This window comes from Ailuropoda melanoleuca, chromosome 4 (assembly GCF_002007445.2).
Source record: "Ailuropoda melanoleuca isolate Jingjing chromosome 4, ASM200744v2, whole genome shotgun sequence".
NCBI lineage: Eukaryota > Metazoa > Chordata > Mammalia > Carnivora > Ursidae > Ailuropoda > Ailuropoda melanoleuca.
Window position 1 is genome coordinate 61,891,699 of NC_048221.1, and position 14,349 is coordinate 61,906,047.

The window sequence follows — 14,349 nt, forward strand, 5'->3', positions numbered from 1 at the left end:
CAGCAGTCACGAGTTGCATGTTCTGTGTTCCTCTTTCTTACTGACCACACCTAAGGGAAATCCTTGGGTTTTTGGAAAACATCTCTTTCTCACACAGACACACACTTCCCCCCATCTAAACGGCGGCTCCGAAACGCAGCCGGAGGAAAGCAGCCCAGCCCTCCTCATTTCACCAGCAGGGTCACGGTCCAGGCACGCCCACAGGCCTCGGCCCCTCTCTGTTCCCTGTCTGCCCCGGGATGTGTGGGACTCCCCTGGGCTGTGGGTCAGGGAGGCAGCCGCGGGCCCCCCTCCGACCCTCTCACTGTGTCGCATGTCTGGTCTGCAGGACTTGTCCTACAAGGACCGACACTGGCATGAGGCCTGTTTCCACTGCTCGCGATGCAAGAGCTCGCTGGTGGACAAGCCCTTCGCTGCCAAGGAGGACCAGCTGCTCTGCACGGACTGCTACTCCCATGAGTACTCATCCAAGTGCCAGGAATGCAAGAAGACCATCATGCCAGGTCAGGAACGGCCCTTCTCCCTCGCCATGCCGCAGAGCACGCTTGCACTTGTCTTCCCTTCCACATGTTGAATTTGTCCTCGGTGGGCTATTCAGCAAACGCATTGTGCCCCGCTGTGCACCCGGAGCTGGGCTGGGAGCGGGGCACTCATGGAGTAGTGAGTGGGGGGGCATCAGCCTGTCCCCTGTGCTCCCGGACTCCATGTTCTAGACATTCATTCATTCTCAGCAGACAGACTTGATCACAGCTGGGTCAAGTGTTACGACAAGTAATAAGGTGACTTGTTGTTAGGGGGGAGGATGGGACCGTGTCCCTTGTTTCTTGGGTGAAGTTGGTTCTGTTTTGTGGGAGAGAGGAAGCTCTTATTTTTAAAAACTGGGTGAACGAAATTATATAGAAATTTTTAAATACGGGATCAAAAAAGTCTTGTCCGGCACATCCAGAAATGAGGGCAAGGAAAGTAACCACCAGGAGAAGAGCCTGAGGTCTGGACCCTGGGTGAGTGAAAGGTACGTGTGTCGGCGGCGCCCGGCTCACAGGCCACGGACGACCCGCAGCGTCTATCGTCTGCATCACCACTAAATGGTACCAGAGGGTAGATTCGCTAGAGTCAGCAAATAAAAATACAGACTCCTGGTTCAGTCTGGGTTGTAGGCAATTTTTTAGCCTGTGGCCCATGTGGGACATCTTGAAGCTGGCGTCCCTACGAGAGTCCCAGGAACCCGGTGGAGAACTCTGTGCAGTGAACATCTGCGGCAGGTGTGGCCCTCACGGAAGACAGACTGGCATGGAGCCGTGGCTAGGCCCCTGCTATCCAGCCGGGTGGCTGGGGACCCAGCCTGCCGTGAGTCCGTGGAGGGCTTGGAGAGATGCTGCCGTGAGCCTCCCGTTGGCAGGCGCTGGCAGAGCTTCTCCCAAATCAGGCTCAGGGTGGCGGGAGGGGCGCCGGTCAGGCCAGCCTTCCAGCTGCTGAGAAGCTGCAGCCAGCTGGCCGGGGCCCCCCACGTCACCGGGAGGGTGCCCACCCTCAAGACAGGCCGAGGCTGAGGCCGGTAAACGTCCTTCAACCCAGGGAGGTTTAGAATTAAGGGCAGACATAGGAGGAAATCTAACGGACAGCAATAAGGTGTTCAGTCTGCTGAAGTAGGTGGGAAGGTTTAAAAAAATGCGGTCTGAAGAGTAAATTAAGTGTACATGATTTAGGCTTGTGACTTCAAATGGGACTTTTCTTAATTTATCACCCGTTGTGATGTTCAGGGGATTTGATGATTCATCGTATTCACAAGCTTAATTCATTCCAATGACAATCACTTAAGAACTTAAGGTTTGGTTTGTTGGTTGAGGTTTTTAAAAGGGATATCAAATATGTGAAACTTTCAAGTGCCGTTTTGAAGGAGTTGAGGTCTGGGGGCACCTTGAGTGGCTCAGTCGGTTGAGCATCTGACCCTCGATTTGGGCTCAGGTCAGGATCTCAGGGTGGTGAGATCGAGCCCCATATCGGGCTCCACCCTGGGCGTGACGTCTGCTTAAGATTCTTTCCCTCGCCCTCCACCCCACCCCCACTTATGCACACCCACGTGCATACACACACTCTCTCTCTCTAAAAGAATAAAATCAGGGGCACCTGGGTGGTGCAGTCGGTTTAGCGTCGACTCTTGGTTTGGGCTCAGGTCGTGGTCTCAGTGTCATGGGGTTGAGCCCCATGTCAGGCTCCAAGCTCAACGAGAAGTCTGCTGGAGTTTCTCTTTCCCTCTCCCTCTGCCCCTCCTTGTGCACGTTTGTGCACTCTCTCTCTCGTGCGCATGCATTCTCTCTCTTTCTAAAATAAACGAAGAAACCTTTAAAAAAATTAAATTAAGAAAAAAGAGGAGTTGAGGTCTGTACCTTAATAAATAGAAGCAAACACAAAGGTCCCTTAAAAGTGATTTTTCAAACTTCACCCTGTTCCTGAATGCTGTATAAGATGGATCAGGTGAACTGGGGTTGAGGGCTTTGAGCTGGTCACATCCACCGATTGAATGTTCATTTTTAAAAACCACAGTAGCTGGCTGAGTCACAATACTTCACAGAGTAGCTGGGTTCAGGCTGACGTGTGACAAGAATTAGGGCTCCCACGGTCATTTAGAGCCAGACTGTAGTGGAAGGCTGCTTGCCGTGGCCTGGAGTTTTCCTTTTGTTTTTGGTTTGCTTTGTTGTTGGCAATGAAGAGATACTGAAGAGTTTTTGAGCGAGAGACTAACGTGTGGGAAGTGTTATTATAGGGAGATATATTGGATAAGAAAGAGTACGTTTTAAAAAGGCAAAGGGCATAATTAGGCCTTCATTAAGATGGTTTCTCATTGCTGCTACGTTTCGCTGCTTGAGACATCTGAAAAGATAGCCGGCTCCACGCTATTACAAGGAGCAAAAGCCCCAGACCAAGGCCTCTTACAGAGTTGTGTCAGCACTGCAGATGTGTGACGAGGGCCCGTGAAATGAAAACCAGAGCCCACGTAAAGCCGGCTGACCCCTGGTCCTGTCCACAGGGAGTCACCCACAGCGACAGAGTGGTCCCGGCATGGTGAGAAACACGAAATTAATTAAAACCAAATTAAATCTTTACCAAGTTCTCATGACAAGAGCCCAAGGGACTTTCCATTCTGCCTCATAGGACTCCCCCATCCCCTGCCACACCTCCCAGGGTCCCGGGCTGCCAAAGACTCCTGCTCCCCTACAGCGGGCTCTTGGGGCTCCCTTTCTTCTTGCTCACTCTGCACCTTTTTTTGGTTTTGCTTGCTTGCTCGTTTGCCCCCCTCAGCAGTGCTCTGGCCTTTTGCAAGGCACTCCTGCTGGCCTGTCGGCATCTCCCTGCCCTCATCAGCAGACCTGGAGGACCAGGTGGGGACAGTCTCCCACCCCACTAGGACTCTAGGGTGCAGTGGGAGGTCATGCATACACCTGGCCCCTGCGGGGCTGGCCGCAGACCCTTCATGAAGACAGCTGAGAGGGTTTACTGTTTGGATGGTGCCCCGTGTGGGCGCTTAAGACCCCCCCCCCACCCAGCTCAGGCGCTTGTAATGAGAAACAGCTGAATTACAGAACACAAAATCGTAAGAGCATTGACAGTTTTATGGTTAAATGACCTTAAAGTTCACCTGTCTTGTCTACCAGTGAAGAGACCAGAAGTTTTGGTGGCAGTCACCTGCCTACGGTCAATGGCCCAGCCAGGATTAGGACCTTGTCCAGTGTTCTGGTCTCAGAGCTTTGATCCGCCTTCTCAAGAAGGTGGACCAGGAGCCGGGGGTCTGGATGAAGGTTAATTCAGAAGATGGAAGTAACAGGACACGTAGGATTAACCTTCACGGAATGGGGTGCTCACAGCTTCCCTAGAAGGAGGACAGAACAGCAGTGTCAGTATCGTGTCCTCCAATTCAACGGCTCAGTGTTGTCCAAGTGCGCTGGACGCAGGGCCGACAGGCTGGAGGCTGGTGGGGGGGAGTCCCCTGTTTGCTGCAGAGTAGCTGTGTGAGCGATGCCACTTGGGAGCTGGGGGAGCCTCGGTCTCCCCTCCAGTGCCCCTGCCAGTCTGAGTCACTTAAAATTCAAAAGCAGTCCTGCAGATGTCATTTTCCCACCACAGTGTCTGTCCCGGCTTCGCCCTCACTGTGGCGCTCCTTCCCTGAACCATCAGTTCTCAGGCAAAACCTAGAAACTGACAGGTTTGGGTTTCAGCCTTCCTGTTTCCTGGCTCTGACCTTTCACTGGTCATTGCTGCTCACCGGGACCTCACTAGAGAAGCCTGGCTCATACCCGCCACGGTGGAGGCATGGGCCCGGGGCAGCGTCGGGAAGGGACCCCGGGGACGTCACCTCTGAGCAGTCTCAAAGGATGAGCTGGGCTTCACCTGATGGAGACGTCCCAGAAGGGCACGCTGGCAGGGGACATGGGCTCAGCGCCAAAGACTGCGTGTGTAGGAGCAGCTTGGTGAGACAGATTGAGACAAGACAGAGAGGGAGAGAAGTGGGACAGGGGAGGGACAGGGGAGGAATGGGGAAGGAAGGGATGGAAAGACAAGAAAGGAAAGGAAAAGAAGAAAGACGGGAAGTGCTGAATCATAGCGCTTGCTGCCTTCCTTTGGTTTGATTTTTGAAAGTGCTACAACGAAATCATGATGAATGGGCGCGCAGGTCATCAGCTTGGTTGTGGCCGTGCATTTACGTATACAGATCAAGAGGCCCGTGCTGACTGACAAACTCGCCCACTGGCCCCAAACCTGACAAAAGTCCCTCCCCCGAAGTAGTCAGGAAACTAGAGTCCTCCACGAGCCACTGCGCTAGGGCTCCCCAGCTTCTCAGCTGCCAAGCGCTGAGCCTCTGTTTGCAGAAGATTCTTGCAGGTGCACTGCTTCCTCTGAGCGGGCTCACAGGAACTAATCCTTCACCACTGTTGCTGGTTCCTCACTTGTTTGCTTGAATCAGAAAAAGACCCCCTTTCATCAGGACCCTGTACTCCCATCAGCTGGAGAAGCTGCACGTTGTTAGAAGAAGGACCTTTGCTGCCACCTGCTGGCAGTGTTGTACAATAAACGATGCCGGTCCGTGGAGGGGGCTGGAAACGGTGCCTCCCAGATGTGCGCCCACCACCCCTCTGGGCTGCAAGTGCCCGTCGGGTCCCGACTAGACGTGAGACAATTCTCTGAGACTGGTGTTGATAGGAGACCGTTATCCCCAAACACACCGAGAGGCACTCACACTGTCCTGCTTGCCGTCTTTAGTGAGCATACGGTCGCCCTATGTTCATTGACAAGATTGTTTGGTTTTTGAGCTGCTTTATCAGGGGAAGGTCAGAGATTAAAACAGCAAGTGGCAAAAATACATATGGGAAGATAATCCCCTGGAGACAAAATCATTCCAGATTCAGATCACAAATCTTCCACTCTTTTTACTTGAAATTCAGTTGTCCCTTGTATCAGGGTTCATCACCCCACGACTGGACTCCACAGCTTTGAAGATCGTTATGTGAATTTCCCCTCGCACACACACCCTCAGCTTCCAGCACCTACACACACCCTGAGTAACTCCCTCCCTGCCCTGATCCCGCTGTGACTTCTAACCACTGCGTCCTTCATACCACAGCCCCGAACTTTAAGTGAGCCCACGGGTTGGCTAACATGGTTCCAGAAAGAACCAGACAAATATTTGGGGCCTTGAGGGCCATGGTTTCTTTTGCAATGACCCGTTTCTGCCATCGTAGTGTGAAAGCAGCCATAGACAATTGAAGTAAGGGAACAGGTGTGGCTGTGCTCCCAGAAACCCCGACTGTATCTCGGGGTGGCGCAGACTGCGTGCAGGCCACAGGCAGTGTGCCGGGGCTGGAGCCAGCTCAGGTAGGGGGAGCATTTTGGTTTTTTCTCTCCTTATCCTCCTTTCCCCCCCAAACTTACCTTGGGCTGCATGCAAACAGGGCTTGCATACCCATCTGTCTTGAACCATCTCTTTCTATAAATACACATGCTTTTATTCTCTTGGAGACGTATGGGGAAAACATCAACAAATACTGAATACTGTTACTCCAGCTTGGTGGTGGGGGTGAACCAAACAGCGTTTCCGTTCTCTAGGACTTCCCGATCTACTTGAAGAAATCACGTAAACATATCAAATGATAACAGTTATTCGAAAGGAAGTGCAATGTCGTAAGATCAGATCAGAAAATTGCTAAATGAGACATCTGAGTATTATACGTGACTTTTTTGTTTAAAGATTTTATGTATTTATTAGAGAGCGCACACAAGCAGGGGGAGGGGCAGAGGGAGTGGGAGAAGCAGACTTTCTGCTGAGCAGGGAGCCCGACATGGGGCTTGACCACAGGACCCTGGGATCAGGACCCAAGCCGAAGGCAGACGCTTAACCGACTGAGCCCCCAGGTGCCCTCCGTGTGGCTTTTACGGACAGTACTCAGGTATCACTTCTAATGATAGCACTTGGACACATCACAGCTTGGTTTCCATGGCAGGCCACATGAAGTGTGTGCCGTGGAGGCTCCGTGCGGACTCAGGCTTGAGACTCTGGTTCAGGTCCGCCCCACCAGTTTCCATCCCGTTGCAGAGCAGAAGGGTGGAATTCCCATGCCTTCTGGATGGGTCTGAGCTCTGCCAGAATTCTCTCTCTGTTGTGCAGTACTGAGAGACAGAGACAAATACTTTTTCCGTTTCATGTTCTTAAGCACCCTGCTGGACAGATACACACTGTGTATACACACAGAGACTGTTCTGGGAGCGGCGTGTACAGCTGCGACCCCAGAAAGACAGAGTCCCCGCCCTCTCCAAAACAGTCCCATTCCGAGGCGAGCCTTTGAGAGCAAATGCGACTTGCTGTAATCACAAAACCAGCGAGTGGCAGGTTCTCGGCGCGGCCTGTGGGGACTCCCAGCCAGTCATGTCATCAGCTCTCTGCTGCTGCTTCTCGACTCTCGTGGCAGGTACCCGCAAGATGGAGTACAAGGACAGCAGCTGGCACGAGACCTGCTTCGTCTGCCGCCGCTGCCAGCAGCCCATCGGCACCAAGAGCTTCATCCCGAAAGACAACCAGAACTTCTGCGTGCCCTGCTATGAGAAACAGTACGCCCTGCAGTGTGTTCAGTGTCAAAAGGTATCTCTCATCCCCCTTGGACCTCGTCCGTTCCAGTCCCTTTGCTTCCACAGCCTCGGCTGCCAGCCCTCCTTCCCCCAAGGGCCGACACCCGTAGTACTTGAAGGGCACAAGATCCTTGCCGGGCTGACCCTCCAGCCCAAGGCTCTCACACACGCGTGTGCACTTACCCCCCGGACGGACCCCTGCTCCAGGCCTCCCTCCCGCAAGCGCCCCACTGTGACCAGAGATAAAATCCTGTGTCCCTCCTTCTAGAACACGGCCAAATATTTGCTCCTGTTTATGACATAACGTTCAAGGGGAGGAAAACGTACCATCCCAAATCGGTCCTGTTACACTGCACTCTGTCAGTGAACAGCAAACCTCACGGGAGGGAGGGAGAGATGTGAGAAGCAACGGAGAGTTGTGCCCCGTGGACAAGGCACGGGTAGCTAGTTGCACACTTGCCCACTGGGTCCGGTGCCGTCCTGTCGCAGCGCTGGGTTCAAGAGGGAAAAGGAGCCCGTCGTAGAGCGAATGCACACCCTGTTTGGCTCCGGCCCTATTACGAACTCTGCTGTTGGGCATGTGGGGGCCCAGCCTGGCCTCCGGCTGCCATTCCCTGGGCAGGTCAGCAGGGAGCATCTGGGCATCATCCTGCTGGCACCTCCTCCAAGGGCAGCGTAGTACTAACTACGGTTCTAAATTCCACTTCTCCCACTGCGGCTCATAAGATTATCCTGTTATCTGCTGTGTATCCCTGCCTCCTTGGATGAGCTGCTCATTCCTGCCTTTATGTCCGGAAGCCTCTTCTCTGCTCACTCCCTTTCTGTTCGGTCGCTCTTTCTCATCAAGATCCAAGGAGAAAGTTCATGCCATTTGCTTTTCTTCCGCTATGTTCCTCCCCACCTTATCGCCACCGCGTTTGGCTGCGGAAGTGCAGGTAACGCACCCTCTGGGAGGCACACCCTTGTGCGTGTTCACAGGGATGCCTGAAAGTTCATGCCAGAAACATCCATCCCCCTCCCCTGCAGTGAAGGAAGCCCTCGGGGCTACTTGGGGGGAATGCAGTCCAGTGGCAAACATTCAAGTGCTTATCGACAAGTGTGCTTTGGAGAACAGTCTTAACAGTGTGTACGGGGATGGTCTGAGCTAAGCTGAGGAGTGGGACCAAGGCTGGAGTTTAAGGAGGGATCCTTTTAGAAGGTAACCCCGTGAGCAGCTCTCAGCTAGCGGGATGATGGGGGTGGGGTGGGGGACCTGGAATCCAGACACAGGGAGGACAAGGGTACGTATGCCAGGCAGAGCAAATCTCTTACTACACACGCCTTCTGTATCCACACAGATACCTTGCAACCAAATATATGTCACATACATTCTGTTCCAAAGGGGCAATTTATAGGGTGATCATTAACACTTTATAGTTTAATGGAAAGAATATACGATAGAAAGAGCCCTGAACCCTGGCACCTGCTTTGTCTTTAGTTATGAATTCTCAGGCAACGCCCTTAATTTCTCTGGGTCTGTTTACTCACCTGTAAAATGGAAATAATGTCTATATTATGTAAGGGCCTTTATACAGTTGACTCTCGAACAACACGGAAGCCAGGGGTACCAAGTCCCCTGCGCAGTTGAAAATCCATGTGGAACTTTTGACTCCCCAAAAACTTACCTACTAAGAGCCGGCTGTTGACCAGAAGCCTCACTGGTGGCATAAACAATCGATGCACACGTCCGTGGCAGGTTCTATGTATCCTATACCGTATTCTTACAATGAAGTAAGCTAGAGCAAAGAAAAGGTTATGGCAGGAAATTATAAGAGAAACACCACTGACAGTACCGCGCTGTGTTTATGGGAAGAAGTGAGCGCAGACACGGACCCGTGCACTTCAAACCCATGTTGTTGGAGGGTCCGGGCAGTACTTTCCCTAAGGACTAGAGGCGGCCGAGCCGTTTCTCGGTGCCTTTTTCACGCACCCCGGTTTGTTCTGGATGGGGATCTCGCGCCATCCGGAGCCCACGGGGCCTCGGAACGCTGACCGTGGCCGCCTTGCCTCCTCCAGCCCATCACCACTGGGGGCGTCACGTACCGCGAGCAGCCCTGGCACCGGGAGTGCTTCGTGTGCACGGCCTGCAAGAAGCCGCTGTCTGGCCAGCGCTTCACGTCCCGGGAGGAGTTCCCCTACTGCCTGAGCTGCTTCTGCGACCTGTACGCCAAGAAGTGTGCCGGCTGCACCAACCCCATCAGCGGTGAGTGTCCCCAGGGTTCCCGCTCAGCGCGCACGGCTGGTGGCTCTTCCCCACGTAGCCACCCCCAGGGGTGCACAAAGAACACAACTTTGGTCCCTGAATTGGTGTCTCTGCCGAGACTCGGGGCCTCACTGAGGTTCCGAACAGAGCAGGTGTTTCTGCGTCCTCGCTTGCCTGGCCTTGTGACTCCGGGAACGCTGCCGCAGGGAGCCTTACCCCTCTAGCTCACCTGGTCCCTGAAAACCACAGGGCCTCTTCTCAAGAGCTGTGGTATTTCTGCTTCAGCTGGGTTATCTCCCAAACTGCAGTCTGTGAGTATGTGGCCCGCGGGTAAGCACACGGGAACTGGCGTGTCCAGGCTGAGCCGCCGCACTGCATTTTTAAAGGGGCTCCCTAGGGGCGCCTGGTGGGGCAGTCGGTGCCGGCCCCCCACTCTTGCTTTTGGCTCTTTGGTACGGTGATCTCCTGGTGGTGAGATCCCCGTGTGGGGCTCCACTCAGTGTGGAGTCCGCTCGAGAATCTCTCTCCCTCTCCCACTCATGCTCCCTTTCTCTCGCTCTCTCAAAATAATAAATCTTTTAAAAAAGAATAATAAAGGCACTCCCTAGCATCTTAGAGGGACTTGTTGACCACAAGGCCATAGCTACACGAGGGCAAAGGGCAACATTCTGGGTGGTTCTTTTTTATTGCCCAAAGCGCAGGCAGAGCGAGAGCCCAAGGTCTGGGTGGGTGCAGCCCGGCGTTGCACTAAACTATTAGTGTGCCAAGAAACTGAGTGTGGAGGACAGACGGCTGGTCAGACTCAAGGCTTGTAAACGTGCACCATCCATCACCACACAAATCCGTGACTGGGCTGGAAGGAAAAGAGAATTCCGTAATGACACAGGAAGAGTTCTGGATGTGGGATTCCCAGCTCTGCCACATTCAGGTGACTGGTTGATCCCTGTCAATGGCAGATGGTGGACACGTGCAATATAAGCACAGCAGCCTGGCCAAATGGCATCCTTGGGTAGCGTTGCAGCGTAATCACACATTTGACAACCTGTGTGCTTGTCCCTTTTTTTTTCCTCCGGTCTAGAACTGAGTGCCCCTAACTCGGCCAACTCACCCGGATGTGGGAAGCCCCAGGTCACTAAAATCATCCTTTCCTGTGTAATCCAGAGTTCCATTTCCATATGAAGTTAAATACAAAGAAAAGAAGCACAGCATTTACATTTTTCTGCTAACCCGATTCCAGCCACTTATATACCAGACTGGAATCGTTCAGAGGGAAGAAATGCAGTCTTTTCCCCTAACATTAATCTTGCATGCTGTTTTCACGGTAACGTCTACGGAAGTAAATGTTTATGATGTTAAACTTTATAAAGCCATGTAATTAGATAAAAGCACTTCTAAATGTAAAGTATCAGTTACGTGTTGTTACTCCCATTGTAGCACTAAAAAAAAGAGCGCAACACAAGGAAAATAATGGACACTTTCCTCCAAAAGAGGGGTGACTTCTCTGAAACACAGACACTCACGTTCTGGAACCTACAGAGGAATTTTGAAATTGCAGCTAAAATGTACGTGTAGCCAAATCTCTAAACAACGATGTGAGACTGTGACTTTAGACTGGATTTTTAACAGATCCTTACTTAGCACTTTCTCTTTAGCAAAATTTAAATGATTTCTGTAAACGAATCGGAAGTTCTACTTCCCAGCACTCTGTGTGCAGTGACGCGGAGTTCGCACACAAGTACAGTCAGTCCTCCTTACTCAGAGTCCAGATCTGCAGATTCGCCCACTCACTAACGTGGACTTGTAACTCCAAAATCAACACTCGAGTTGCTTTCATGGTCATTCCCAGACACCCACGGAGTGGCGAAACATTTGAATCATCTGACGCGAACGCTCCCGGCGGAGATGAGGCGAGGGGACACTCTCCCTCCTCGTTTCAATTCTCATCTTAGAACCAAGGGTCCTTTCCTTGGTCTGTTTAGTGCTATGTTGTTGGCATTTTTGTGCTTTTTGTAGGCAGTTTCGCTGCCGGAAATGGCTCCCAAGGGGCAGTGTGGACAGGCTGTGTTCCTAAGCACAGGCAGGCTGTGAGGTGCCTTATATGGAGAAAATGCACCTATTGGATGAGCTCTGTCCAGGCTGGAGTTCTGGGGCCACTGGCTGTAAACCTCAAATAACAATAGTTGACTGTGTACGCCTTTCGCGTTTAGGAGGATTTGTCCTCCTTGGGCTGTTGTTGGTTCTCATTTCTGTGACTTGCTCCACTGACGAGCATTTCAAGGAAGGAGTGGAGTTTCTAAAATAAGGCCATCCCCTGGGACAGCACCCAACATAGCACCTCCCACTAACATCCTTCTTCATCCTCTCCCTGCCAGTGCTCCTCCCCGCCCCAGATCTCCAGTGTAGCAGGACTTAGCAGAGGTGAGAGAAAGGAGAGACATAGAATGGTAGAAATGCTAGGGCATCCCAGCTGCTTTCTCGGCTTTTCAGTTTGCTCAGTGCGGAGAACAACAACGACGGCCTTTCAGCTGTTCTGCAGTCCCTGGCCCTAAATCAAGTGTTGCCTAAACCTCTGGTTTTCGGACTTGGCTACAGATTCGAAACGCCTGAAGAGCTTAAAAGATTATTGCTGCCTGGGTCATGATTTAATTGGTAGGGGCTACGACCTGGGTGATTGTTGAAGCTTGAAAAGCTTCCCAAGTGGTTCAAAGCTGCAGGAAAGTTTGAGACCCACGGGCCTAAATCACTGGCTTGGTGCTGCCTCAGGGCCAGTGCAGGACCGATGTGATCGCAGCCCTTAGGAGTCCGGGATGCATAAAGGCAATCAGTGTTTTAGCAGCACTGGGTATTCAGTGTACCTTTGCTTTTAAAGCTGTGGGATATTCAGGAAAAGAGTCGAAAAGCTGTGCTAGTGCGTACCCCACCAGCCACAGGGCTGGGGTGGCATTGGAAGGAGCACTGAACTTGCACTGCCTCAGCCTCTAATGAGCTAAGGGCACTAGCTCAAAGGGCTCTCCCAGGTGAAAGACTTCATGCCCCACGTCAGCCTAGCCAATTCCGTCACAAAAGGGACTAGCTGTTTGTTGAATTACAGACATCTCCGGTTCGCCTGAGATTTCAAGCCGTTATAAATGGAGCGGTCATTGTGGTTGCGTTCTTTTTACTGTGGTAGATTGAACCATTATTTCTGGAAAGAACTCCTTGTAGTTGGAATTCATGATCCAGATTTCACTAGAATCAAGGACAACTCCGAATAACCCTGCGTATTTGATTCCAGTTTATTTCAGGTGGCTCAGCGGCAGGACCAAGCAGTCATTAGGTAATAGGCGGCCAGCGTACCTTAAACATTTGATGAGAAGTAGTCATCAAACAAGAGTCAAGCACTGAACTGAGTTACTGCTTTCCTTGTTTAAAATATAAGATGGCCTTCTCTACTGACTGCACAACGTGTAGCCAAGTCTGCGGATCCCACCCACCCTAGCAACCCACCTCCCCCTCACACCTAAGTTCCTGCTTCTGTAGCTTCTATATGATATTCGCTCTGCAAGAGTGCCCCCCCCATCATGTCCACATGCCATTTCTTTTGTGAGGCCTTTCCTGGCCATTCCAGAGAAAATTAGTATTTTCCTCTTCCCTCCCTTCAGTACTTCATTCATTAAATCACGAAATATTTGAGCATCAGACATGAGGCACCCAGTGAAGGAATAGGAGAAATCAGCTCCGGATCTCCTGGAGTTTCATTCTGGCGGAACAAACAAATAGACACAATTGTCCCTCCATAATTGTAGCACCGATCATGTAGTTTTGGAGCCAGTTTATACAGCTGTTCCTGCTGATACTTACAAGCTCCTCGAGGCTGTGCAGGGTCTCTGATTCCCATGCAGGTCGCCAGCACCCAGCCATTAGAAACTCACTCTCTCCAGACTACACAATCCAGCTTTGAAATGGCTCAAACCAGAACTCCTTTGTCGGTCCTGGGGGCCGGGTTCTAACCAGCAATGTTCCCTTTCTCTCTCCACCCTGGTGTTCGTTCTTCTCTGTTAACAGGACTTGGTGGCACAAAGTACATCTCCTTTGAGGAACGGCAGTGGCATAACGACTGTTTTAACTGTAAGAAGTGCTCCCTCTCACTGGTGGGGCGAGGCTTCCTCACAGAAAGAGATGACATCCTGTGCCCTGACTGCGGAAAAGACATCTGAAGCCCACACAGCTGCCTGTGACACGCACGGATTTAGAAACTCTGATTCTCCACCAGGCAGTACTGTGCCTGCTCTCCAACGGCCACGTTGAGACTTTCCTCTTGTGCTTCTCAGTGATATTCACGTTTGTTTAAACCCTTTAATCCTTTGTGGTAGCTCAGTCCCAGGGAAGGAGGAAACCCTTCTATAAACCCTTGGTGGGAAGATGGTGTTGAAATTTTGTAATCAAGCAAGGCAAATCCAAGTGTAGAAATCCTTTTGAATGACATCTTTATACATTTATCTGTCTTTCACTGTGTATTTAATTTTTAAGTGCAATTAACATGTCACGAACTTGAGTTTTCCAAACTACATGAGATAATGAAGAGTGGGCATTTACAACTGTGTGGCTTCCTGTCATGTAAGACCTAGAGCGAGATCATATAGCTTACAATAAAGTTATCCAGAACAAAATCCTTGGCCACACACAGCGTGTGAAATAATGATTAAACATTGAAGTTCTGAGCATTGCGGTATAAAGCACTATATTGTATGTTCCACCAATCACTGTATGAAGCTCACTCGGGCTGGGGCAGCGTTCACGGAGATCCAGCACACCTTTCATTTCAAAGAAAGCCTTCAGTCAGCACCACCACCTCTTCCTGGCTCCCTTCTCTTTGTTCCTCTCCCAAACTTACTTTCTCTCAGAATTTAATGCTCTGCATTGGATGCGTAACAGAAACTCCAGGATATGAGCAGCAAAGTATAAACTAATGACATGAAGGCAGTTTGGGGGTCGCTTTTCTTAACAGAGCT

At 51.4% G+C, this 14,349-nt stretch overlaps 1 protein-coding gene across 4 annotated transcripts in view; it reads left to right on the forward strand.

Moving 5' to 3' along the window:
* Positions 1-14,007, forward strand: part of FHL2 (four and a half LIM domains 2) — a 65,398-nt gene extending 51,391 nt beyond the window's left edge. For all 4 annotated transcript variants that reach the window (XM_002913501.4, XM_034658926.1, XM_034658925.1 and 1 more), the window contains 4 exons: positions 329-503; positions 6,960-7,129; positions 9,172-9,358; positions 13,403-14,007. In XM_002913501.4, the coding sequence (XP_002913547.1) occupies positions 329-503; positions 6,960-7,129; positions 9,172-9,358; positions 13,403-13,554 (684 nt within the window). In that variant the 3' untranslated portion in view covers positions 13,555-14,007. The remainder of the gene's footprint in view (positions 1-328; positions 504-6,959; positions 7,130-9,171; positions 9,359-13,402) is intronic.
* The last annotated feature ends 342 nt before the right edge of the window (positions 14,008-14,349 follow it).